The following is a 25,740-nucleotide window of genomic DNA, read 5'->3' as shown; positions in this document are numbered from 1 at the left end:
GGACCGTCTCTATAGGTTGCCAATTTGTACTTCCCAAGCGCTTAGTACAGTGCTCTGCACATAGTAAGCGCTCAATAAATACGATTGATGATGATGATGATGATGATGAACAAATGCCATCATCATTATTATTATTCTCTGCGCCTCAGTTCCCTCATCTGCAAAGTGGGGATGAAGGTTGTCAGCCCCCCGTGGGACAACCTGATGACCTTGTAACCTCCCCGGCGCTTAGAACAGTGCTTTGCACATAGTAAGCGCTGAACAAATATGTATATATGTATATATGTTTGTACATATTTATTACTCTATTTATTTATTTATTTTATTTGTACATATCTATTCTATTTATTTTATTTTGTTAGTATGTTTGGTTTTGTTCTCTGTCTCCCCCTTTTAGACTGTGAGCCCACTGTTGGGTAGGGACCGTCTCTATAGGTTGCCAATTTGTACTTCCCAAGCGCTTAGTACAGTGCTCTGCACATAGTAAGCGCTCAATAAATACGATTGATGATGATGATGAACAAATGCCATCATCATTATTATTATTCTCTGCGCCTCAGTTCCCTCATCTGCAAAATGGGGATGAAGGTTGTCAGCCCCCCGTGGGACAGCCTGATGACCTTGTAGCCACCCCGGCGCTTAGAACAGTGCTTTGCACATAGTAAGCGCTGAACAAATGCCATCATCATTATTACTATTCTCTGCGCCTCAGTTCCCTCATCTGCAAAATGGGGATGAAGACTGTGAGCCCCCTCATGGGACAACCTGATGACCTTGTAACCCCCCAGCGCTTAGAACAGTGCTTTGCACATAGTAAGCTTTTAATAAATGCTATTATTATCATTATTATTATTTTATTATTATTATTAGGAGCGAACGAACGCCCGAGCGTGGGCCCCCGCCCGCGCTGAGGGGAGCGGGCGGAGCTGAGGCGGCCGTGACGTCGGCAGCGGTTGCCAGGGCAACCGCGCGCCACCGACGGCAGCGTCGTAAAACCCCCTCCTCCCCCTCCCCGGGTTTCCCCTCCCGCGCGTGCGCACCGCGACCCCGCTCCCGCGGCCCGGCGGGGACGGAGCCGCCATATTGGAGCGGGGCCCTCTGAGGAGGAGGAAGAAGGGGAGGAAGAGGAGGAAGAGGAGGGCGGCGGCCTGACAGGGATGTTCTCCAAGAAGCCGCACGGAGACGTGAGGAAATCCACGCAGAAGGTGCTAGACACTAAGAAGGACGCGCTGACCCGCCTCAAGCACCTGCGCGTCGTGATCGGTGAGAGGCCCCGGGACCGGCCCCGCTTTGGAACCAAAATCCCAACTATAATCAATCAATCAATCGTATTTATTGAGCGCTTACTGTGTGCAGAGCACTGGACTGAGCGCTTGGGAAGTCCAAGTTGGCAACGTATAGAGACAGTCCCTACCCGACAGTGGGCTCACAGTCTGAAAGGGGGAGACAGAGAACAAAACCAAACATACTAACAAAATAAAATAAGTAGAATAGATATGTACAAGTAAAATAAATAGAGTAATAAATATGTACAAACATCATCAATCGTATTTAATGAGCGCTTACTGTGTGCAGAGCACTGGACTAAGCGCTTGGGAAGTCCAAGTTGGCAACACCTAGAAACAGTCCCTACCCGACAGTGGGCTCACAGTCTAAGGGGGAGACAGAGAACAAAACCAAACATATTAACAAAATAAAATAAATAGAATAGATATGTACAAGTAAAATAAATAGAGTAATAAATATGTACAAACGTCATCAGTCGTATTTATTGAGCGCTTACTGTGTGCAGAGCACTGGACTAAGCGCTTGGGAAGTCCAAGTTGGCAACATCTAGAGACAGTCCCTACCCGACAGTGGGCTCACGGTCTGAAAGGGGGAGACAGAGAACAAAACCAAACATACTAACAAAATAAAATAAGTAGAATAGATATGTACAAGTAAAATAGAGTAATAAATATGTACAAACATCATCATCATCATCAATCGTATTTATTGAGCGCTTACTGTGTGCAGAGCACTGGACTAAGCGCTTGGGAAGTCGAAGTTGGCAACATCTAGAGACAGTCCCTACCCAACAGTGGGCTCACGGTCTGAAAGGGGGAGACAGAGAACAAAACCAAACATACTAACAAAATAAAATAAGTTGAATAGATATGTACAAGTAAAATAGAGTAATAAATATGTACAAACATCATCATCATCATCAATCGTATTTATTGAGCGCTGACTGTGTGCAGAACACTGGACTAAGCGCTTGGGAAGTCCAAGTTGGCAACATAGAGAGACAGTCCCTACCCAGCATTGGGATCACAGTCTAAAAGGGGGAGACAGAGAACTAAACCAAACATACTAACAAAATAAAATAAGTAGAATAGATATGTACAAGTAAAATAAAGAGAGTAATAAATATGTACAAACATCATCATCATCATCAATCGTATTTATTGAGCGCTTACTGTGTGCAGAGCACTGGACTAAGCGCTTGGGAAGTACAAGTTGGCAACATATAGAGACAGTCCCTACCCGACAGTGGGCTCACAGTCTAAGGGGGAGACAGAGAACAAAATCAAACATACTAACGAAATAAAATAAGTAGAATAGATATGTACAAGTAAAATAGAGTAATAAATATGTACAAACATCATCATCATCAATCGTATTTATTGAGCGCTTTCTGTGTGCAGAGCACTGGAGTAAGCGCTTGGGGAGTACAAATTGGCAACATATAGAGACAGTCCCTACCCAACAGTGGGCTCATGGTCTAAAAGGGGGAGACAGAGAACAAAACCAAACTTACTAACAAAATAAAATAAATAGAATAGATATGCACAAGTAAAATAAATAAATAAATAGAGTAATAAATATGTCCAAACATATACATATATACAGGTGCTGTGGGGAAGGGAAGGAGGTAAGATGCGGGGGATGGAGAGGGGGACGAGGGGGAGAAGAAGGAAGGGGCTGAGTGTGGGAAGGCCTCCTGGAGGAGGTGAGCTCTCAGTAGGGCCTTGAAGGGAGGAAGAGAGCGAACTTGGCGGATGGGCAGAGGGAGGGCATTCCAGGCCCGGGGGATGAACTATAAGGATCATTCATTCATTCAATCGTATTTATTGAGCGCCTTCAGGCAGAAACTCCACACCCTGGGCTTCCAGGCTGTCCATCACCTCGCCCCCTCCTCCCTCACCTCCCTTCTCCCCTTCTCCAGCCCAGCCCGCACCCTCCGCTCCTCTGCCACCGCTAATCTCCTCCCCGTGCCTCGTTCTCAATCAATCAATCAATTGTATTGAGCGCTTACTGTGTGCAGAGCACTGGACTAAGCGCTTGGGAAGTACAAGTTGGCAACATAGAGAGACGGTCCCTACCCAACAGTGGGCTCACAGTCTAGAAGGGAGAGACAGAGAACAAAACCAAACATACTAACAAAATAAAATAAATAGAATAGATATCTACAAGTAAAATAAATCAATTTTAATAAACTCTCGCCTGTTCCGCCGTCGACCCCCGGCCCACGTCCTTCCCCGAGCCTGGAATGCCCTCCCTCTGCCCATCCGCCCAGCTAGCTCTCTTCCTCCCTTCAAGGCCCTACTGAGAGCTCACCTCCTCCAGGAGGCCTTCCCACACTGAGCCCCTTCCTTCCTCTCCCCCTTATCTCCCTCTCCATCCCCCCCATCTTACCTCCTTCCCTTCCCCACAGCACCTGTATATATCAATCAATCGTATTTATTGAGCGCTTACTATGTGCAGAGCACTGTACTAAGCGCTTGGGAAGTACAAATTGGCATCACATAGAGACAGTCCCTACCCAACAGTGGGCTCACAGTCTAAAAGGGGGAGACAGAGAACAGAACCAAACATACCAACAAAATAAAATAAGTAGGATAGAAATGTACAAGTAAAATAAATAAATAAATAAATAAATAGAGTAATAAATATGTACAACCATATATACATATATACAGGTGCTGTGGGGAAGGGAAGGAGGTAAGACGGGGGGATGGAGAGGGGGACGAGGGGGAGAGGAAAGAAGGGGCTCAGTCTGGGAAGGCCTCCTGGAGGAGGTGAGCTCTCAGCAGGGCCTTGAAGGGAGGAAGAGAGCTAGCTTGGCGGATGGGCAGAGGGAGGGCATTCCAGGCCCGGGGGATGACGTGGGCCGGGGGTCGATGGCGGGACAGGCGAGAGCGAGGTACAGTGAGGAGATTAGTGGTGGAGGAGCGGAGGGTGCGGGCTGGGCAGTAGAAGGAGAGAAGGGAGGTGAGGTAGGAGGGGGCGAGGTGATGGAGAGCCTTGAAGCCCAGGGTGAGGAGTTTCTGCTTGATGCGCAGATTGATCGGTAGCCATTGGAGGTTTTTGAGGAGGGGAGTAATATGTCCAGAGCGTTTCTGGACAAAGATAATCCGGGCAGCAGCATGAAGTATGGATTGAAGTGGAGAGAGACACGAGGATGGGAGATCAGAGAGAAGGCTAGTGCAGTAGTCCAGACGGGATAGGATGAGAGCTTGAATGAGCAGGGTAGCAGTTTGGTTGGAGAGGAAAGGGCGGATCTTGGCAATGTTGCGGAGCTGAGACCGGCAGGTTTTGGTGACGGCTTGGATGTGAGGGGTGAATGAGAGAGCGGAGTCGAGGATGACACCGAGGTTGCGGGCTTGTGAGACGGGAAGGATGGTAGTGCCGTCAACAGAGATGGGAAAGTTAGGGAGAGGACAAGGTTTGGGAGGGAAGACAAGGAGCTCAGTCTTCGACATGTTGAGCTTTAGGTGGCGGGCGGACATCCAGATGGAGATGTCCTGAAGGCAGGAGGAGATGCGAGCCTGGAGGGAGGGGGAGAGAGCAGGGGCAGAGATGTAGATCTGGGTGTCATCAGCGTAGAGATGATAGTTGAAGCCGTGGGAGCGAATGAGGTCACCAAGGGAGTGAGTGTAGATTGAGAACAGAAGGGGACCAAGCACTGAACCTTGGGGAACCCCCACAGTAAGAGGATGGGAGGGGGAGGAGGAGCCTGCAAAAGAGACTGAGAAAGAACGACCGGAGAGATAAGAGGAGAACCAGGAGAGGACGGAGTCAGTGAAGCCAAGGTCAGATAACGTGTTGAGGAGAAGGAGTATATATGTATATATGTTTGGACATATTTATTACTCTATTTATTTTACTTGTACATATCTATTCTATTCATTTTATTTTGTTAGTGTGTTTGGTTTTGTTCTCTGTCTCCCCCTTTTAGACTGTGAGCCCACTGTTGGGTAGGGACTGTCTCTCCATCTTGTACTTCCCAAGCGTTTAGTACAGTGCTCTGCACACAGTAAGCGCTCAATAAATACGATTGATTGATTGCAGAGCACTGGACTAACTACTTGGGAAGTAATAATAATAATGATGGCATTTATTAAGCGCTTACTATGTGCAATGCACTGTTCTAAGCGCTGGGGAGGTTACAAGGTGATCAGGTTGTCCCACGGGGGGCTCACGGTCTTCATCCCCATTTTACAGATGAGGGAACTGAGGCCCAGAGAAGTGAAGTGACTTGCCCAAAGTCACCCAGCTGACAAGTGGTGGAGCTGGTATTTGAACCCATGACCTCTGACTCCAAAGCCTGGGCTCTTTCCACTGAGCCACGCTGCTTCTCCTAAGTACAAGTACAATAATAATATTAGTTGTTAATCAAGCAGCCAATCAATCGTATTTATTGAACGCTTACTGTGTGCAGAGCACTGGACTAAGCACTTGGGAAGTACAATGATAGTATTAGTAATCAATCAATCGTATTTATTGAGCGCCTACTATGTGCAGAGCACTGGACTAAGCGCTTGGGAAGTACAAGTAGAATAATAATATTAGTAATCAATCAATCAGTTGTATTTATTGAGCGCTTATTGTGTGCAGAGCATGGGACTAAGCGCTTGGGAAGTACAAGTACAATAATAATATTTATCAATCAATCAGTCGTATTTATTGAGCGCCTACTGTGTGCAGAGCACTGGACTAAGCGCTAGGGAAGTACAAGTACAATAATAATATTAGTTATCAATCAATCGTATTTATTGAGCGCCTACTGTGCAGAGCACTGGACTAAGCGCTTGGGAAGTACAAGTACAATAATAATATTAGTTATCAATCAATCATATTTATTGAGTGCTTACTGTGTGCAGAGCACTGGACTAAGCACTTGGGAAGTCCAAGTTGGCAACATATAGAGACAGTCCCTACCCGACAGTGGGCTCACGGTCTAAAACGGGGAGACAGAGAACAAAACCAAACATACTAACAAAATAAAATAAGTAGGATAGATATGTACAAGTAAAATAGAGTAATAAATATGTACAAACATCATCATCATCATCAATCGTATTTATTGAGCGCTTACTGTGTGCAGAGCACTGGACTAAGCACTTGGGAAGTCCAAGTTGGCAACATATAGAGACGGTCCCTACCCAACAGTGGGCTCACAGTCGAGAAGAAGCTAGCTCTCCTCCTCCCTTCAAGGCCCTTTCAGACAATTTCTGAAAATGGTGCTGCAGACATTGCTAATTAGGTCAGCTAGATCTTATGTGTTAAGCTGTAAAAACCTTTCGGTAAGTTTTGTGACAGGAAAACCTTGCTCTTTTCTGTAGCTTCTAAATTGTCATTAGTATGTGTATCCTCACCCTATTTGAGTCACTGTATAGCTTTGGCCTGGATTGGCTTCAGATTGTTAAGCGAAACCTATTCTCCCCTTTCATAAATAGCTGACTGAGTTAGAACTACATTGAAACCTCCTTTAGCTATTTGCCAAAAACTGTGGAAAACAGAGTGAGCTACAAAAAATTCTCATTTTGTCCTATATTCACATACGATCACAAATTTTGCCCTCATCCAAGTCTCTTATAAAAACATTGAAGTGATATTAGCAGGCAACTTAATTTGTGTTCAGCGATGCTAAGGAAATGTTCGTGGAGGAATTTTCTAACTCTAAATTTGTGTGATCAGTCACAGCAGACGCACGTCAGTGTAACTTTTTCCTGCGGGAAAAATCCAGCCTTCTGGACTTGCTCCCAGTTTGGCTCTGGGGGCAGTTTCTTAGTTTGGGAGCTATTTGTGGTTACTCAGAGCATCACAACTTGGAGTCAAACTGGAAAAGTTATTTTAGGCAAAAAAAATGACTTGGTTTCTATATTCGTTTGTTATGTCCTGTGCCGTTTTATATCTAAGGTCTATTAATTTTCCTTAAAGCTTTCTTTGGTTCGAAAAAAAAAGGATCTAGTTTTGAAAACAAAGAAGACTGAGCATGTCTGATTTATTGTTCATGAAAGAGGAATCATAGTACAACTTTTAATGGGTTCCTAAAAGGCATGTGGAGTTTTAAATAATTGTCATTCCTGGGGAGAATTTGTTTCTAAAGAAAGTTGGCTTAGAATTGCATTATTCATATTCTGCTATATTAGTCCTCTCTACTTACCTTAGAATAGGAGCTTATCCTGTTTTTATTGTGGTTTAAACCCACAAAAGAGGTACTGTTTACATAGCAGTTCCATAGTTGTCAATATTGTGGGAAAACATTTGACCTGTAACAGTAGTTCTGTTTTTTGCCAACTGCAGTTTTGCAGATAAATGTGATTGCTTAATATACTATTTATAAAATAAGTTCTGTTAAATTGGACTGACAAACTGTTAGCTATTCATACAGACAGTTCTACTAACCGAGATTGTTTTGACTGGCTGGTAAAGTACTGACTCCCACCTCATTTTGGTTGATAATTGTTTTCCTGAAAGGATGTGTTATCCACAGTTGTTGAAATGTTGCAGGAAGAGCTTCAGTTGGTGCCATAGTAATCATTGTTCTCACATGAACTTCATATTTAGACCTGAAAAATGTGATCACAGGCATTAGGCAGATAATGAGACTATGAAGTGAAGAACTATTACCAGAATTCTGTGTTAATGAGGATGACCTAGAGCCCTTGGTTGAGGAACGGGCTGTAAAGTATAGAGGGAAAAAAAAATTCAGGGTTCCTTATCCTGCAGTTCCATCTGTGGAGTAATACAAAAAATTCAGGGTTCCTTATCCTGCAGTTCCATCTGTGGAGTAATACAGTTCACAGAATTAGACTCTAAAGAATTTGCTAGACTGTTAATTCTGTTGTATTATTCTCTTCCAAGTGCTTAGTACAGTGCTATGCACATAGTAAGCAGTCAGTAAATACCATTGTTTGATTCAACAGAGTGAATACTGCCAAGTTCAGAGACTGTTGAAAGATGCAAGAGCACAGTTTCCAACTGGTCTTTGGTTTTCATTATTTTAATACTACTGTCAGATATTATTTTGGTGTGCCTTTTGGATTCTGATTACAAGTGATATTTTTCTTGGTCCAGTTAGTGCTCAAATGGTTTTTTAATGGCTTTTCCGAAATTGGGGGGTATTTCAAAATTGCACAGGAAATTTTTCTCATCCTTACTTTATTTTCCATCTTTTTTTCTCCCCCTTTTCAGTATGTGTTTCTGTGCAGTCGAGACTTCAGGACATCAAAAACGCTCTATTATATTATGAAAAGTGTTCTATCTTAAAAATTCAAAAGTTTTAAGTATAGGTAAAAATTAGGAGTGGATTCTCACATTTTATTAACTGTAGGGAAACTTGTCATCTTCATTTAAGCTTATAAATGTGCCTGAGAGTGCCCTTGATGATGAAAATATGAAATATGAAGGCCAGGAAATTGAACAAGATATTTTCCTAAAGCATTTCTCTTTATGTGCTATAGTTATTGAAGAAAGGTTAATTCCTTAATAATAATAATAGTGGAATTAAGCGCTTACTGCAAGTAAGTGGCAGAGGCAGGACTAGAACACAGGTCTTCTTCCTCTCAGTAACACTAGATCACATTGCCTCTCTTTCATATAGATCTGTTTCGTTCAGACTCGTGGACTTTAGTCATGAAAGCTTGGTGTGGAACTAAGTTTTGCTCTTCAGGTTTACTTGAAGTCCCTTTCGGTTTTAGAATATTACTTATTTCTCTTCCATTCAATATGACTGTGTGAACATGATTTAGGTTTTGGCAGATGAATATTGTAAATAGCCCTCGTCACTGTGGTGGACATATTTTCCTGGCTAGGTGGATTGTTTTCAGTTGTGGTGGTCCAACTTTTTAGTGAAATCCATTCATCTCTGTTTCCAAGGTTGTATATGTGTATTTCCAAATAATCAGTGTGCTCTGAAAGGAGCAGAATAATAATTACCATGTATTTAGTGCCTTTTCTTCTGAGGAATTCAAAGTTCCTTGCAGATAGCATCTTATTAATCCTCTCATTACCTGTCTCAAGTTTTAGGGACAGGTATTATTATCAAAGGTGTGAAACTCAGGCTGACACAGAGGTGAAGGGACTCACCCAAGGATAAACAATGAACCTGAGACCCAAGAATAGAAGAAAGGTTGGGAACCTCTATAGAGTGTGTTTGGTTATGACAAATGTAATGAATCTGGACAAAAACAAGTATATTACTGCTTATAGTTTGCAGAAGTTGGGGGAAGCAAGGAATACCTGAACAAATTAATGAAAAATGCATCTTTGGTGTTTCTTTCAAATAAATGCAAGGAAATGTCTTTGTTTTAATTCCTTAGTAATAACATAGTCTTGTGGTTTTCTGCCAGGAGACTGTATGGATTTTATTGTTTATAATATTGTGCCTACTCCAGAATTGGTAACTGAGACCTACAGTGTTTTGGGGCAACTTAATGGAACAAATAATCCCTTAGGGAAGCCCACTTCACTAGTACCTCCCTCAAGAACCGTGACCTCCAGCCATCCTGATTGACAAAGCATTTGGTTTCTTTCATTCATTCAGTCGTATTTATCGAGCACAAACCATGTGCAGAGCACTGTACTGAGCACTTGGAAAGTAAAATTCAGCAATCAAGAGAGACAGTCCCTGCCCGCACCAGGCTTAGAGCCTAGAAGTGGGGAGACAGACATCAAAACAAATAAACAGGCATCAATCTAAATAAATAGAATTATAGCTATATGCACATCAAAACAAGTAAACCGGCATTGATATACATGAATAGAATTATAGATATGTACATAAATGCACAAGTGCATTTGTGGGGCGACGAGTCGGGGTGACGTGGAGTGGAGGGGGAGCTGTGGAAAAGGGGGGCTTAGTCTGGGAAGGCCTCTTGGAGGAGGTGAGCCTTCAGTAGGGCTTTGAAGGGAGGGAGGGCATTCATCATCATCATCATCAATCGTATTTATTGAGCGCTTACTATGTGCAGAGCACTGTACTAAGCGCTTGGGAAGTACAAATTGGCAACATATAGAGGCAGTCCCTACCCGACAGTGGGCTCACAGTCTAAAAGGGGGAGACAGAGAACAAAACCAAACATACTAACAAAATAAAATAAATAGAATAGATATGTACAAGTAAAATAAATAAATAAATAAATAGAGTAATAAATCTGTACAAACATATATACAGGTGCTGTGGGGAAGGGAAGGAGGTAAGATGGGGGGGATGGAGAGGGGGACGAGGGGGAGAGGAAGGAAGGGGCTCAGCCAGAGGTAGGATGTGGGCCGGGGGTTGATGCTGGGACAGGTGAGAACGAGGCACGGTGAGGAGGTTAGCAGCAGAGGAACGGAGTGTGTGGACTGGGCTGTAGAAGGAGAAGGGAGGTGAGGTAAGAGGGGGTAAGGTGATGGCGAGCTCTGAAGCTCTGAATGTTTCTGTAGAAAAATAATCCAGGCAGCAGAGTGAAGTATGGACCAAAGTGGGGAGAGACAGGAGGTTGGGAGGTCAGAAAGGAGGCTGGTGCAGTAATCCCAGACTGAGCCCCCTCCTTTCTCTCCCCCTCTCCCTCCCCGCCTTACCACCTTCCCCTCCCCACAGCACCTGTATATATGTATATATGTTTGTATGTATTTATTACTCTATTTTATTTGTACGTATTCTATTTATTTTATTTTGTTAATTTGTTTTGTTGTCTGTCTCCCCCTTCTAGACTGTGAGCCCACTGTTGGGTAGGGACTGTCTCTATATGTTGCCAACTTGTACTTCCCAAGCGCTTAGTACAGTGCTCTGCACACAGTAAGCGCTCAATAAATACGACTGAATGAATGAATCCAGTGGGGTTAGGCTGAGTGACTTCTGTGCCACCCTAGTAGATGAATCCAGTGGACAGCTCAGAGGCCAAGTAGGATGATAATAATAGTAGTATTAATTGTGGTACTTTTAAGGGTTGACTTTGTGCCAGGCACTGTATTAGTGGCGGGGGTAGATACAAGCAAATTTACTCACGGTCCCTGTCCCTCATAAGGCTTACAGTCTTAATCCCCATTTTACAGATGAGGTAACTGAGGCCCAGAGAAGTGAAGTGACTTGCCCAGGGTCACCCAGCAGACAAGTGGCGGAGCCGGGATTAGAACCCAGGTCCCTCTGACTCCCAGGCTTTCAGCGGTGCTGGGAAAGGGCAGGCTGCCCATCAATCAGTCGTATTTATTGAGCGCTTACTGTATGCAGAGCACTGTACTAAGTGCTTGGGAAGTACAAGTTGGCAACATATAGAGACGGTCCCTACCCAACAGTGGGCTCACAGTCTAGAAGCCAACACCCCAGGACAAGAGCTGTCAATCACACATTTTTCCTGGCTGTCAGGAAGCACGCACAGAAAGCTGGGTCAGTGACCCACCCTTCCTGGACAGGCCCAACCTCACATCTCAAGGTGAGCCAAAAAGCTCTAATCACCAGTCAGCCAGTTGCTGGGGTGAAACAAGCCTGGAACTGCAAGACCATGAACGGAAAGAGATACCATCTCCGAGTCTTTATTTTTTATTTTACTTTTTGCAGCTCTTTGGCCTTGTAGTATAGTTTTTGCATTGGTACAGTGCTCTGCACACAGTGAGCGCTCAATAAATACGATTGATTGATTGCATTGCAGCTGAATAAAAACGAGTAGTCATGTTATTCAACACAATGTCTGTCCCAATTATTACTCTATTTGTATATTTATTTTCTTTGTACACATTCTATTTATTTTATTTTGTTAATATGTTTTGTTTTGTTGTCTGTCTCCCCCTTCTAGACTGTGAACCCACTCTTGGGTAGTGACCGTCTCTCTGTGTTGCCAACTTGTACTTCCCAAGCGCTTAGTCCAGTGCTCTGCACACAGTAAGTGCTCAATAAATATGAATGAATGAATGCTGCCAACTTGTACTTCCCAAGCGCTTAGTCCAGTGCTCTGCGCACAGTAAGTGCTCAATAAATACGATTGAATGAATGAATGGTCTGGGACAATTAAAATGAGCAAGTGCATAATTTAATTTGAAGAGGAGTACTTTAAAATGGTGTAGATTCTCAACATTCATTCATTCATTCAGTCGTATTTATTGAGCGCTTACTGTGTGCAGAGCACTGTACTAAGCACTTGGGAAGTACATGTTGGCAACATCTAGAGACGGTCCCTACGCAACAGCGGGCTCACAGTCTAGAAGGGGGAGACAGACAAGAAAACAAAACATATTAACAAAATAAAATAAATAGAATAAGTATGTACAAGTAAAATAAATAGAGGAATAAATATTTACAAACATATACAGGTGCTGTGGGGAAGGGAAGGAGATAAGGCCAGGGGGAGGGGGAGGACGGGGAGAGGAAGGAGGGGGCTCAAATATCTAAATGGATATCAGTGATCACAGAAGTAGAATTAGGAAAGTGAAATTGTTTTGTATTTGAAGGCTTTTTGTAAACTGTAAACTTAATTTCGGTCTTGTTCCCTATGACCTGAAATACTATATTGGGAACCCAGAAAGTCTATCCCAGCTAATTCAACCTTCGGTTTTCCCCGTTTATGTGTATTTTTAAAGGGGTCCAGCTTTCCTAACAGGACAACATTGTGAAGCATCTAAGATTTTTGAAAATGTAAATGGCTGCATTCCAAAGCCATTGGAACGATCACGGTTAGGGGAAACCAGGCCTACAACTGTCTGAACATTTACTCTGCTCTTGGGCTTCAAGTTCTGCCCATCTGTGCTTTTCTGGATCCACTCCCCTTCAAACCTGCTCTTGGGCCTTCTTACAGTGATGGGGAGGGGAGGATCTTAGGTAACAGGAGTGTATAACTTGGATTAGTGCCGATTTGAAGTCTCTTGGGTTAAGTTAGGAGGCGTAATGCAGGCTTTCATGTGTACTAGCACCACTGGGACCCTATTAATAATTATGGTATTTATTAAGTGATTAGTCTGTGCCAAGCGCTGGGATAGGTATCAGCTGGTCACATGAGATCAGAGTACCTGTTCCAACTGGGACTCACGATCTAAGATAGAGCAGTCAGTGATATATATCGAGCCCTTGAGAAGCGGCGTGGCTCGGTGGAAAGGGCATGGGCTTAGGAGTCAGAGGTCATGGGTTCACATCCCAACTCCACCAATTGTCAGCTGTGTGACTCTGGGCAAGTCACTAAACTTCTCTGTGCCTCAGTGACCTCATCTGTAAAATGGGGATGAAGACTGTGAGCTCCCCATGGGATAACCTGATCACCTTGTAGAACTGTAGTTTGTAACCTTGTAGAACAGTAGTTTGCGCATAGTAAGTGCTTAATAAATGCCATTATTATTATTATTCTTATTGTACAGTGTGCAGAGCACTGAGCTAAGCACTTGGGAGAGTTCAGTGCAAGAGAGTTGGTCGACCAACTCTAGACTGTGAGCCCGCTGTTGGGGAGGGACCGTCTCTATATGTTGCCAACTTGTACTTCCCAAGTGATTAGTACAGTGCTCTGCATGCAGTAAGTGCTCAATAAATACGATTGAATTAATGAATGACCCGATCCCTGTTCTGGGGGTGGGGGAAGGGGGCAGGGAATCTTATCAACAAATGTAGGTGTTGTGGGAGGCAGTGGGAAGACACAGAAAGGACAGGCTTAGTACCCAAGCAACAAAATAAAAAACCTGTCTGTTAAATTTATAGTTCTGGCACTAACTTCTAGACTGTGAGCCCACTGTTGGGTAGGGACCGTCTCTATATGTTGCCAACTTGTACTTCCCAAGCGCACAGTGCTCTGCACACAGTAAGTGCTCAGTAAATACGTTTGAATGAATGAATAACTTACTGTAAAAGCACTCGGGGCTGCAGTTTCTTTCCTGAAGAGATTAGTAGAAGCTTTCGGTCAAGTAAAGTACCTAGGTATATGAACAATTCAGTTGCTTTCGACCACAGTGTCCTACACTTCAGAAACAGTCAGTCAGTAACTCCCTTCATTCTACCCGTCGGGGCCTAACTCCCATCCCTCAACCTCAAGATCAGCCTACCAAAAGTACATGAAAACTCACAAAATTTTTCTGACCTGTCCACCAAATGTTTTCCATAAAGTTCTGCATGTGTCAGCATGATAAGAAATGGTACATAGGATTATAGCGAGCATCATTAACCTGGAGCGATACTGGTAATAATAATTGTGGTATTAAGCACACACTATGTGCCAGGCACTGTACTAAGTATTGGGGTAGGTACAAGATAATCGGGTTGGACATAGTCCCTGCCCCCCGTGGGGCTCACAGTCTTAATCCCCATTTTACAGATGAGAAAACTGGGGCCCAGAGAAACTGTGTCTAGCCCCAAGGTCACAAAGCAGACAAGTGGTGGAGCTGGGTTAAGAATCCAGGTCCTCTCTCTTGGGCCCATGCTCTTTCCACTAGGCCATGATGCTGCTATTTTGTTTTCCAAATGATCAAAATTTTTTCTTCCCACATTCTAAATTTTCATGTAATACGTTTTGATATGGTGCTGATTAATTTGCATGACTGTAATGCATTGTGAGTACCCAGAATTGGTATGTTAAGTTACTTGCCCATTTTTTAAGGGGTGAAGTATATCTGTTAATGTGTGACATTTAAGTTCCTACTAGGTGTCAAACCCTGAACTAAGCCCCGATGTAGATAAAATATAAGCAGATTAGTCCCACCTGTAATTTGTTTCAATGTCTGGTTCCCCTACTAGATTGTAAGTTTTTTGAGGGCAGGGATTGTGTCTATCTACTCTGCTGTACTTTCCCAAGGGCTTAGTGCAATGCTCAGTGTCAATTTGAAGGGATTGAGTGGTTGATACCTGGGTTTTGGTAGCAGCTGTTGAAAGGCTGCTCTGAAATGTCCTAGCAGGAGTGCTGTCAAGATCATATTTTCTTTTTTTGTTTGTTTAAGAAGACACGTCTGCTGAGAGGTTTATTGCCTGGGTAAAGATAACCTAGACTGTCCCACAGAGGAAGTTAATTCAGAGGGTGATGTCTTTTGTTTTTGAACCTAGAGTTTTTGTGTTTTGGAAAGAAAATTTTCTTGAACGTTTTTTCCCAGGGAAGATCCTGATGAAAATCCCAAAGAAATACTTTTCACTTTATTTTAAAAAGAAAGAAAGGGAAAATAGTGGCTTGACACATTATTTCTTCTAATATTTTCTCTTTTATCAACGTTAGTGACCAAGCTGCAGTAATCACAGTCATCACTTTCCCTGTTCTTAAAGGTGGGAACAATGTATCGGCCCTTTTCCAATCTCAGGTCATCTGCATTTACTCTAAAAGTGTAAGAGCTAGTTTTCTTTGACTATGCATCCTGCCCTCTGCCAATAACAACGATAAATGAAATGCACTTTTTCTGAGTACTAGAGTACTGTTAATTGATTCTACCCTAAGACTCATAGGTATTAGGCTATATATCCCGCACTAGGCTCAAATACCATTCTGTATCACAGATCATCTTTGATCCTAATGTTTTTTCTGAATCAGTTTCAGTCCCTTGAACAGAACTTGGAGGAGGCATAGGAAGAAAGTAACCCTTCTAATCTTTAATAGTTGCATCTTTGGTCTTTTGATGAAGCATATTATTTTACTTCTCATTTGCTCTGCACAGTGAGCACTCAATAAATATGACTGAATGAATAAATGATTTCAGCCTTTCTCTCATTAGTGTTTCGATGGGCTTTCATTTGTGTGTACTCAACTCTGTGCAGCAATGCCTGTGGAACATCCTGTAATATGTGGTATGGAAGGTTTCACTTTAGTGGTTGGGCCGGAACTTCCTTCCCTTTTTGTGTTCTGGAGAATGATATCTTTCTCTTGCGATTGCAAACCTTTATAATACTGTCTCCAGGTATCCTATGTGACCATTCTATTTTAAGTAAAACAGTGTCCAGAAGCAGCTGATTTCTTTGCTGATCTGGAACGGAATAGATGTTATGAGCAGCTGTGTGTCTTTGAGCATACTGACACTTAGGCACTTTTGCATTTGAACTCCCTGTGTAGGTCACATGTAATTTTTTTCCCCAGTTCTTATTGAGCAAAACATTAATAATCGTTGGTCTGACTCAAAGGATTTTGTAGTTTTCTGCCCTGAAGTGCATTGTGTGGCCCAAAGTATGTGCTGAGCAAATGCAATAAATAAAATGAAAAGCAGCCGTTTCAGAATTTTTGGTGTACATTCTGAAAGTACTAAACAATTAAAAACTAGTGGATTTGTGATTTTTGAATTGCCTGGAACGTCTGTTGTCCTTCAGTTTAACACACTTGTTCCGTTAAATGTTTCAAAGAACTGCTTTCTTCCTAATTTAGGAAATTGTGGTAACTAGAGAAACTAACCATGTGTCAAACTGCTTTCCTGAAGTCATTTAGGAACATCAGTGTATCACTTAATTCAGTGTGCCTGTTAACGATCCTTGATCTTGAATATTTGAATGTCGCTGTCCCTAGTGCTGGGGTTTCCAGAAGCGTTTGGATTAGATTATCTATTTCCAAAAATGACAGCTAGGAAGCTAAATTCAAATATACAAGCTTTGAAATGATCACCTGTTCTTGGATTATTTTGTTAAAATGCAGTAAGAGCATGGGCCTGGGGGTCAGACGACCCCCTTCAAGCCCCAGCTCTGCTTCGGGCCTGCTGTGTGTGACCTTGGGCAAGTCACCAAAAAAGAATAATAATAAAAGTGATATGTGTTAAGCGCTTACCATGTGTCAAGCACTGCACTAAGCACTTATGTAAATACAGAATAAACAGATTGGATGTAGACCCCACCTCACATGGGGCCCCCAGTCAAGGGGGGGAAGGAGAACAGGTATTTCATCCCCATTTTATGGATGAAGAAACTGAGGCACAGAGAAGTAAAATGACGTGCCCAAGATCAGCCGGCACCCAGGTAACAGCAAGATTAGAACCCAGGTCCTCTGTCCCCCCACTAGGTTGCATTTCTTCTCATGCTGCTAAACTTCCCTGGGCCTTAGTTTCCGCAAGTGTAAAATGGAGATAAAATAGATTGTGAAGTATGAGTGGGACAGGGACTGTGTCAGTCTCATAACCTTGAAACCACCCCAGCTCATAGTGCACCATAAATGCTTAATAAATGCCATAATTAGTATGCAGAGCTTGTTGAAATGTGGAGAGTTAGCTGTTTAAACTGGAATGATCACAATGCATTTTTTAGGGACTTCATACAACCCAGTTTGCGGGGTGCTTTTTAAGTGAGTAAAATTGCTTTTGGGACACTCGGGTTGGAAAAAATTATCTTTGTTAAAACTATCCCCTTCAACTTTTTCAGAAGTTCTCCTCGCCCTAGGGGCATGGATCAGAATTATGGGACCCAACCCGAATCCACTGAAGGTTGTTCTGGACTCAGGCGGATGCTTTTGATGGGGCCCACTGGCTCCTGGCCTGAATTCCTGGACATACAAGGCCTTATGGAATTCCCCCTCAGTATCCCTTTCCCTGGCCCTACCTGGCTGACTGGTTGTAGGCAGTCAGTCAGTTGTATTTATTGAGCGCTTACTGTGTGCAGAGCACCGTTCTAAGTACTTGGGAGCGTACAGTATAAAAATAATCCGACATATTCATTCATTCATTCAATCGCATTTATTGACCGCTTACTGTGTGCAGAGCACTGTACTAAGCGCTTGGGAAGTACAAGTTGGCAACATATAGAGACGGTCCCTACCCAACAACGCAACAACGGTCTCAGTATTTCAGTTACAAGTAATAATGATACTGAATTTAGGACAGCTTTAAAACTCAAAGCAAAAAATGGGAGAGAGAAATAAGCAACACAGGAACTAAAGTTGAACTACTACTCCTTTACTCAGTCTGCTATTCAGCACGTTATTTTTTTAAAATCCACAGATATTGGAAGTACAAAGGAAAAACAGTTTGATACCTGGGAAATAAGGTTACTTAAAAAGCACCTATATTTTCAGGGAAGTGGGAGGTTACCTGAAATTCTGGCCTAGTCAGCTCATCACAAAACTATTTTTCGGGGGTTGGACTCTATCTCTACAGCTCACGTGGGCCCAGTCAACATTCCTTGCCCACAACCAGATTACAGTCCTAGAGAGGGAGACAAACATTAATATGAATAAATAAATTACAGATTTGTACATAAGTGCTGTGAGGCTGGGATGAATAAAGGAAGCTAATCAAGGTGATGCAGAACAGAGTGGGAGAAGACCAAGTTAGGGCTTAGTCAGGGAAGGCCTCTTGGAGAAGATGCACCTTCAATAAAGTTTTGAAGTGGGGGAGAGTACTTGTCTGTCAGATACGAAGAGGGAGGGCATTCCAGGCCAGAGGCAGGATGTGGGCTAGAAGTCCACACCGAGATAGCGGTAATAATAATAATAATGGTATTTGTTAAGCGCTTACTGTGTGCAAAGCACTGTTTTAAGCACTGGATAGATGAGATGGAGGAATTCAGCCTGCCTGAACCACACCGAGTCCAACTCAGCCTTGGCCCACCTTTCCTCTGCTGGCTCTCAGGCTGGACCAAGGCCCACGCTGAACTGCAGGGAGACTTTCATCGTCTCGTTTGAAGTCTTGACCAACACGCTGCTTCCTGCGGGTTTGGAAAAAACACTTTTGCCCTTTCTTAGAACCGAATGTGTTCCAAGCAGCTGAACATCTAGTCCTCTCGCATGTGTTCAGTGATTCATTCCTCAGCTTTCTCCCTCTTCCCCCAACTCCCGTGCTCCTGACTGTCCACTTCTCTCCACCTCCATCTACCCTGAGCTTCTTGAAGTCCACATGTGGAATGGGTCAGTGTGGGGTGAAATCAAGGGAGGGACGATCTGAGCCAAGCAATCAATTAACCAGTTGCATTTAGTGAGTGCGTCCTGGAAAGAAATACCATAAAGGAAAACTTGGACTTCTTTGACCGGTATTGTGTTAGCAAGATTATGATTCTGGGGTTGGTTAACCCACTGTTTGGGAGGAAATTGGGATAAGAGGTCTTGGATTCTGGTATTAGTTATAAAAGGTTAGGTGGATTTTATGTTGGTTATTTTGTTTGCTTTCCTTGGTTATTCTCATTTCCTTGAAACATTTTTTTCTGGAAATTCAAGGCATTGCTTGGCAATTATCACAGCCTAAATTCATTAAGTAGTCATGCCATTTCTAATCAATGAGTATCTGATTGTTTCCTTAAACCACCCTATAAGAGAGAGCACGTTAGTTTTTTGTGGCAACTTTTCATGCCTGTTGCCTCTATCTTCTTTCTATATTGTTTGAAAATAAATTCAATTAAGAATTTGACAGCTGTCAATTCATAACTTTAGCACACGATACTGATCCCATATCGTATAAAGGCACTACTTTATACTATCGTGTGAAACCAACCTCTTTTGCTGAAACAGATAATAAAGTACCCTGTTTTAAAAGGAAATCGGTCTTTTCCCTGTTGATGTATATTTAATGGAAAAAGAAACTTTTCCAACATAAAGATAACTATTCCTTTGAGCCACCCACATGAAGGGAAATGATTCACAAAGAAACAGAACTGTGATTGAGATAGTCTGAAAAAATAGTGCTATGAAAGGGTAAGGGGGAGGGAGTTACTTTGCCAAAGCTGAAGTGAGAAAGTGTTATTTTAAAGACTGTTTGCCACACCCTGATAATATTTTGAAAAAATCTATATTTCCACGGCGCTTTTTCATTTTTTACGATTAATGGTCCGAAATGGTTAGCAGACTTTAGAACAATTTTTATATGGGAAATCTGGAGGTTTTTTTATGCTTATAAGATGTACAAGAAGTTTAATTTGAAAGATGCCTGTCCTATCTTCCCCCCGCCCCTTTCCAAATGAGAGGTATTTGCTTCTGTTCTGCTCCTTCAGAACCCTGTACTAAGTACTTTTCTATTCTTATCCCAGAAAAGCCTCATGAATATTCCAGGGCTACATAAATGATCACTTGTGTCACTTTCTGAGAAAGCGCGTTAGTGACGATTCGTCTAACAGATGCATTCTAGCTCAAGGTGTGCCAGGAAATTATGCACTCAATTCTCCCAAATGCCAAAAGGCATTTAGCCCTGTGGGATTATTTATATCAGATGAATGTCCTGTGAACATATGCGAATCCCCAGACTCAGCTCTATCTTGACACTCTATGCTGCCCATCCCTAGAACTGATCTTTCAAGTTTGGAGAAAATTGGGCATGGGGGAGAAAATTGGGCATGGAGACTGTGAGCCCGCTGTTGGGTAGGGACTGTCCCTATGTGTTGCTGACTTGTACTTCCCAAGCGCTTAGTACAGTGCTCTGCACACAGTAAGCGCTCAATAAATACGATTGATTGATTGAGAGGGAGGGGAGCCCTATTATTCCATACACAGCAACATTTTGAAGGTGAGAGTGAGTGTAGGAAAGAGTTTTACATTCCCAAGACATAAAGTCGTATAAAGCACACCACATGAGTAGGCAGCAGGTAATTGGGCCCTTAATTATGGTTTACCTTTGACTTGGATTTGGGGTTTCCATTTTGGGAAATCCCAGCTCACTTTTTTAAAACTTTTTGACGTCTGAATTCTGGTTGACATTCCTTTGTGGTTTAGGAATTCATTGAGTTGATCAGAGAGAGCCCTCGTCAGGTAACTTTCTGCTGGGTCTGTGATCCTAAACTTTTACTAAAACACTCCAGCAGAAAAGCTTTTCTCCCCTGACTTTGGAACTGTAGCATCTGTAAGGAGAAAGTATGGAAAGAGCATGTACCTAGGAGTTGGAGGAACTGGATTTGAGCTGCACCTCTGCCACTGACCTACTTACTGGTGACCTCAGGCCAGCGGCTTTACCTTTCTGGGCCTCAGTTTCCTCATCTGTAAAACAGGGATAAGATAGCTTGTGAGTCCCATGTGGGTCAGGGATTGTGTCCAGTCTCATAACCTTGCATCTACTCCAGTTCTTTTAACGTAGTGGGCAGTTGTTAAATGCCATAATTATTTCTATTAGGGGGCACTGACCTACCCAGTTAAGAGCTGGTTGTGGGACTTCCCGCTTCCAGCCTATTCAGGCTGGATTCCATCTCCCTCACATCAGCGTGGCTCAGTGGAAAAGAGCCCGGGCTTTGGAGTCAGAGGTCATGGGTTCAAATCCCTGCTTCGCCAATTGTCAGCTTTGTGACTTTGGGCAAGTCACTTAACTTCTCTGTGCCCTCAGTTACCTCATCTGGAAAATGGGGATTAAGACAGTGAGACCCCCATGGGACAACCTGTGATCACCTTGTAACCTCCCCAGTGCTTAGAACAGTGCCTTGCACATAGTAAGCGCTTAATAAATGCCATCATTATTATTATTATTATCAGCTGCAGTGGTAAGGAAGGAGTTCCTCAGGATGTGGGGGGGACGTGCCAGTTCGGGGTGGGGACTTGCCTTTCCCTGGTCACCATTAGTCCTCATGCCTCGGACAGGGCTGGCAGCAGATAAATAGCAATAATAATATGATACTTGTTAAGCACTTACTATGTGCTAAGCACTGGGGCAGGTACGAGTTAATCAGGTTGGACACAATACCCGTCCCACTTTGGGCTCACACTCTTAATTCCCATTTTACAGAGGAGGAAACTGAGGCCCAGAGAAGTGAACTGACTTGCCCAAGGTCACACAGCAGACCTGTGGCAGAACCGGGATTAAAGCCCATGAACTTCTGATTCCCTGACTCATACACTCTCCACTAAACCACGCTGCTTTTCATAAACCATGCTGCTGCTTGGCAGGATCTTCCCACCCAGGCTGGCAGCCCCTCCCTCCTCTACCTCTGATTAATCCCTCCCTGCTCTACCTCTGATTAATTTTAATTATTGAATTAATAAACACTCTTGACGTACTAAGCACTGGGGTAGATATGTTTAGCAGATTGGATACAGTCCCTCTCCCACTTAGGACCCACTGTTTTACCCCCATTTTTTCAGTTGAGGTAACTGAGACTCGGACAGGTTGTGCTCTGTCCGAGTTTTCCCAACAGGCCAGTGGCAAAGCTGGGAATAGAGCCTGGGTCTCCTCACCCCCAATCATATGCTTTTTCCTATAGGCCCATGTTGCTTCTTTACTAGTATGGAAGGGAGAAACAACACATCCTCCTCCCCTCTTTTCTCTCATGGCCGCTGAGAGTGGAGCTGGCCATTACCCCCACCTCCTCCTCTTATCAGTCAGTGATATTTATTGAGCACATATTAAGCGCTTAACCCTCCTATGTCTTTGTGGTCACCTCCATCTTTGCCTCATTATCATCACCTGAATGCCAGCCATGGGCAGAGCACTTTACTAAGCACTTGTAATATTCAAAAGGAAAACAGCATGCTTCTTGTGAACGAGGAATTTAGTCAGCGAATGGCATTTATTGTGCACTTACTGGGTGCCGAGCACTGTAGTCTGTCATTCATATTGGGCAAGTCACTTCACTTCTCTGTGCCTCAGTTACCTCATCTGTAAAATGGGGATTGAAACTGTGAGCCCCCCCATGGGACAACCTGATCACCTTGTAACCTCCCCAGTGCTTAGAACAGTGCTTTGCACATTGTAAGTGCTTAACAAATACCATCATTATTATTATTATTATTATTATTATTATTATGAAACGGTTATTGTGCAGAGCACTGTACTAAGCACTTGGGAGAGTACACTGTAACAGATTCATTCCCTGCCCACTACAAGCATACAGCCTTGAGGGGGAGACAGACATTAATATAAATAAATAAAGTTACATGTATGTACATAAGTGCTGTGGGGCTGGGAGGGGAGATATAAAGGGAGCAAGTCAAGGCGATTCAGAATCACTGCCCTCAAGGACCTTACAGCCTAGGTGGGGAGAGTCATGAAAATCATTTCCCGACAAGAAGAAGAAGGAAAAGTGGATATGTATGTGTGTGTTTGTGCTTAAAATAAGATATGTAAGATTTTTGCAAAAGTGCTGCTAATGGGTTGTAGTCCTCAACTGTGGTCCAGGCATTATCAGTCCCCTGAGAGTAGTTGCACAGAAAGATAAAAACACTGAAGTTCAGTCAGAAGCTGGCAAGAAGGAAGTGCATGCAGTATTTCCTTAAAGTCTAATTCATTCATTCAATCGTATTTATTGAGCGCTTACTGTGTGCAGAGCACTGTAATGAACAGGATGGCGTAATAGGAATATGCTTAGGCTCCTGTGCCCACGCGACTAGTTATCTTCAGAAACACTCCTTATCCCGCTGCTGAATGAAAGAACTGGAGTCGTGCAGGGAATAATTGCAATTTTGCTTTTTTTGTTTTGCAGAGAATGCCGAGTCTATTGACCTTAAGCAGTTTTTTGACCAACATTTTTCACATATATATTATGTTTTCTTCGAAAATTTCGTGACCATTGAAGTTAGCCTCAAACAGAAAGGTAAGCAACTAAAATCTTTCCAGATATTTCCTAGTCAGCTTTAAGTATCACAACTCTAAACAATAAAAGCGACCTGGGACACTGAAACTTGAGAGCCCTCTTGTGTGAACATGTCACTGGATGGTTGTCAGGGAGCCACGTTTGCTCTTTTTAGGGCCTCAGTTGCTACCATCGGTGGAGTCCTTCTCCTTCCTGATTCTTCCTCTGGAGGCTTGGACGTGAGGTGGGGCTAGTCCCAAATTACTATGCCAGATCCTCCTGTACTCACCTGAGCAATGTCCCCAACCAGAACTGTCACCGTTCTGGATGGCAAACTCCGATTCAGCTCCGTGGCTCAGTGTGGCTTACCAAGAGTGTGAGCCAGGCCAGGCGATTGCTGTGAGCCACAGGAGTTTAAGATGCCCCGGTTACCCCAACGTTGCTCTGCCCATGGAAGCGGGGGGACTTCAGGTCTCCTAATTCCCAGAATGGCTTTTGAAATCCAGGATTTCTGGGTTTGGACAGCTAGTTCCCAGGGAGCAGGCTCTATGCCCCAGACTTCAAATGCCAGGAGATCCGGCAACCTGCTCACAGTGCCCCGGAAGGAGATGCTCAACCTAAAAGTCTGCCTTGGAGTCCGGTTGTCATCCTGCAGCAGCGTATGTGCCGTTCTTTGTGGGTTCCCAGCACCAGCCCTGGCCTAAAAGCAGTATCGAGAGGGCTGGGGACTGCCTTGTGGGCAGCTGGGTGCGTGAACTTGGGGCAGTTGGGAGCTAGGAGGTTTCTTTTTACCCTAATGTCATTAGTTAACTTGGGCCTTATTTGGCCTTGGGGGATTATTCAGAATTTGCACGTGCTCTGAACATTCTGTTTGATTTGCATTTTAGGTCACAAGTCCCAGAGGGAAGAATTAGATGCTATTCTTTTTATTTTTGAGGTAAGCTCTTACTGTTTCTTTGAGAATAAACATGGCCAATTGCCTTTTCTTAGGTAAGGTAACCAACTTCTGACCGTCATTCAAGTTCATTAGCTTCTATTAGTGGCACAAGATAAGGGACAAAAAATCTCCAGTGACTCTTTTAGCACTCCTGCAGACCGTCAGACCAGTGTTTCCTCCCATTGCTGCCTATGTGTAGGGGCTTTGGAGCAGAAATCTGGGGCTGGAGTCTGCAAATGGCAGTGGTGTCATAGATCTGGAAGCATTGCCTGATCGACCTGAATTATTCGCTCATTGTGGGGCAAGGATTGTGCCCCCCAACTCTGTTATATTGGTATATTGTACTCGCCCAAGCATGTAGGACGATGCTTTGCATGCAGTGAGTGTTCAATAAATGTTTGATTGATTGATAAACTTCCTCCAGTCCAGAGGGGGACATTGGCATGGCATGATTAAGCACTTAGTACAGTGCTCTACACACTAAGCGCTCAATAAATATGATTGAATGAATGAATGATATCATATGTCACACCGTTTTCAGCCACTCCTTGGGCTTCCCCCTTTTTCGAAAAGCATTAAGTGTAGACTAAACAGCTAACAGCTCCAGGGCATCCTACATGCGGGAGTGAAATAGATTTATGCCATCATTAATTCCAAAAGCATATATTGCACCTCTACTCATGGGAGGCAATTTTCGATTGGTTAGAATCAGAACAGCCACATTTACTGGTCCTTTGGTGAAAGACCGATTTATAAAAGCCACACAGGCAGGAATTAACTGCAGCATTCCTGCCAGGTAAATGCATTCTCGTTTAGCTGTCCAGAAAGCCTTGAGGTCCCCTTTATGTTCACTCTGTCATCTCTGATGTCTGAATATGTATCTGTATATGTTTTAATGGTATTTAAGTGCTCACTGTGTGCTAGGCACTATACTAAGCACTGGGGTAGATACAAGCTAATCCAGTTGGACACAGTCCATGTCCCAGAATCTTAATCCCCATTTTACAGTTGAGGTAACTAAGGTACAGTGAAGTTAAATGACTTTCACACAGCAGACTAGTCATGGAGGCAGAATTAGAACCCAGATCCTCTGACTCCCAGAACTGTGCTTTTTCTACTAGGCCTTACTGCTTTTCTTTTTCTCTTTTTTTCTCTTTCTGCTTCTCCTTCTCTCTCTCTCTCTCTCTCTCCCTCTCTCTCTCTCTCTCCTATATAT

At 43.4% G+C, this 25,740-nt stretch overlaps 1 protein-coding gene across 10 annotated transcripts in view; it reads left to right on the top strand.

Annotated features, from left to right (window-relative positions):
- The first annotated feature begins 1,096 nt into the window (after positions 1-1,096).
- Positions 1,097-25,740, top strand: part of RALGAPA1 (Ral GTPase activating protein catalytic subunit alpha 1) — a 163,888-nt gene continuing 139,244 nt past the window's right edge. For all 10 annotated transcript variants that reach the window (XM_038756186.1, XM_038756184.1, XM_038756177.1 and 7 more), the window contains exons 1-3: positions 1,097-1,263; positions 23,498-23,608; positions 24,475-24,524. In XM_038756186.1, coding sequence (XP_038612114.1) covers positions 1,158-1,263; positions 23,498-23,608; positions 24,475-24,524 — 267 coding nt within the window. In that variant the 5' untranslated portion in view covers positions 1,097-1,157. The remainder of the gene's footprint in view (positions 1,264-23,497; positions 23,609-24,474; positions 24,525-25,740) is intronic.

Source organism: Tachyglossus aculeatus, chromosome 14, assembly GCF_015852505.1.
Source record: "Tachyglossus aculeatus isolate mTacAcu1 chromosome 14, mTacAcu1.pri, whole genome shotgun sequence".
NCBI classification, from domain to species: Eukaryota; Metazoa; Chordata; class Mammalia; order Monotremata; family Tachyglossidae; genus Tachyglossus; species Tachyglossus aculeatus.
The sequence above is the reverse complement of the archived record's forward strand: the minus strand, read 5'-3'. Positions and strand labels throughout refer to the sequence as shown.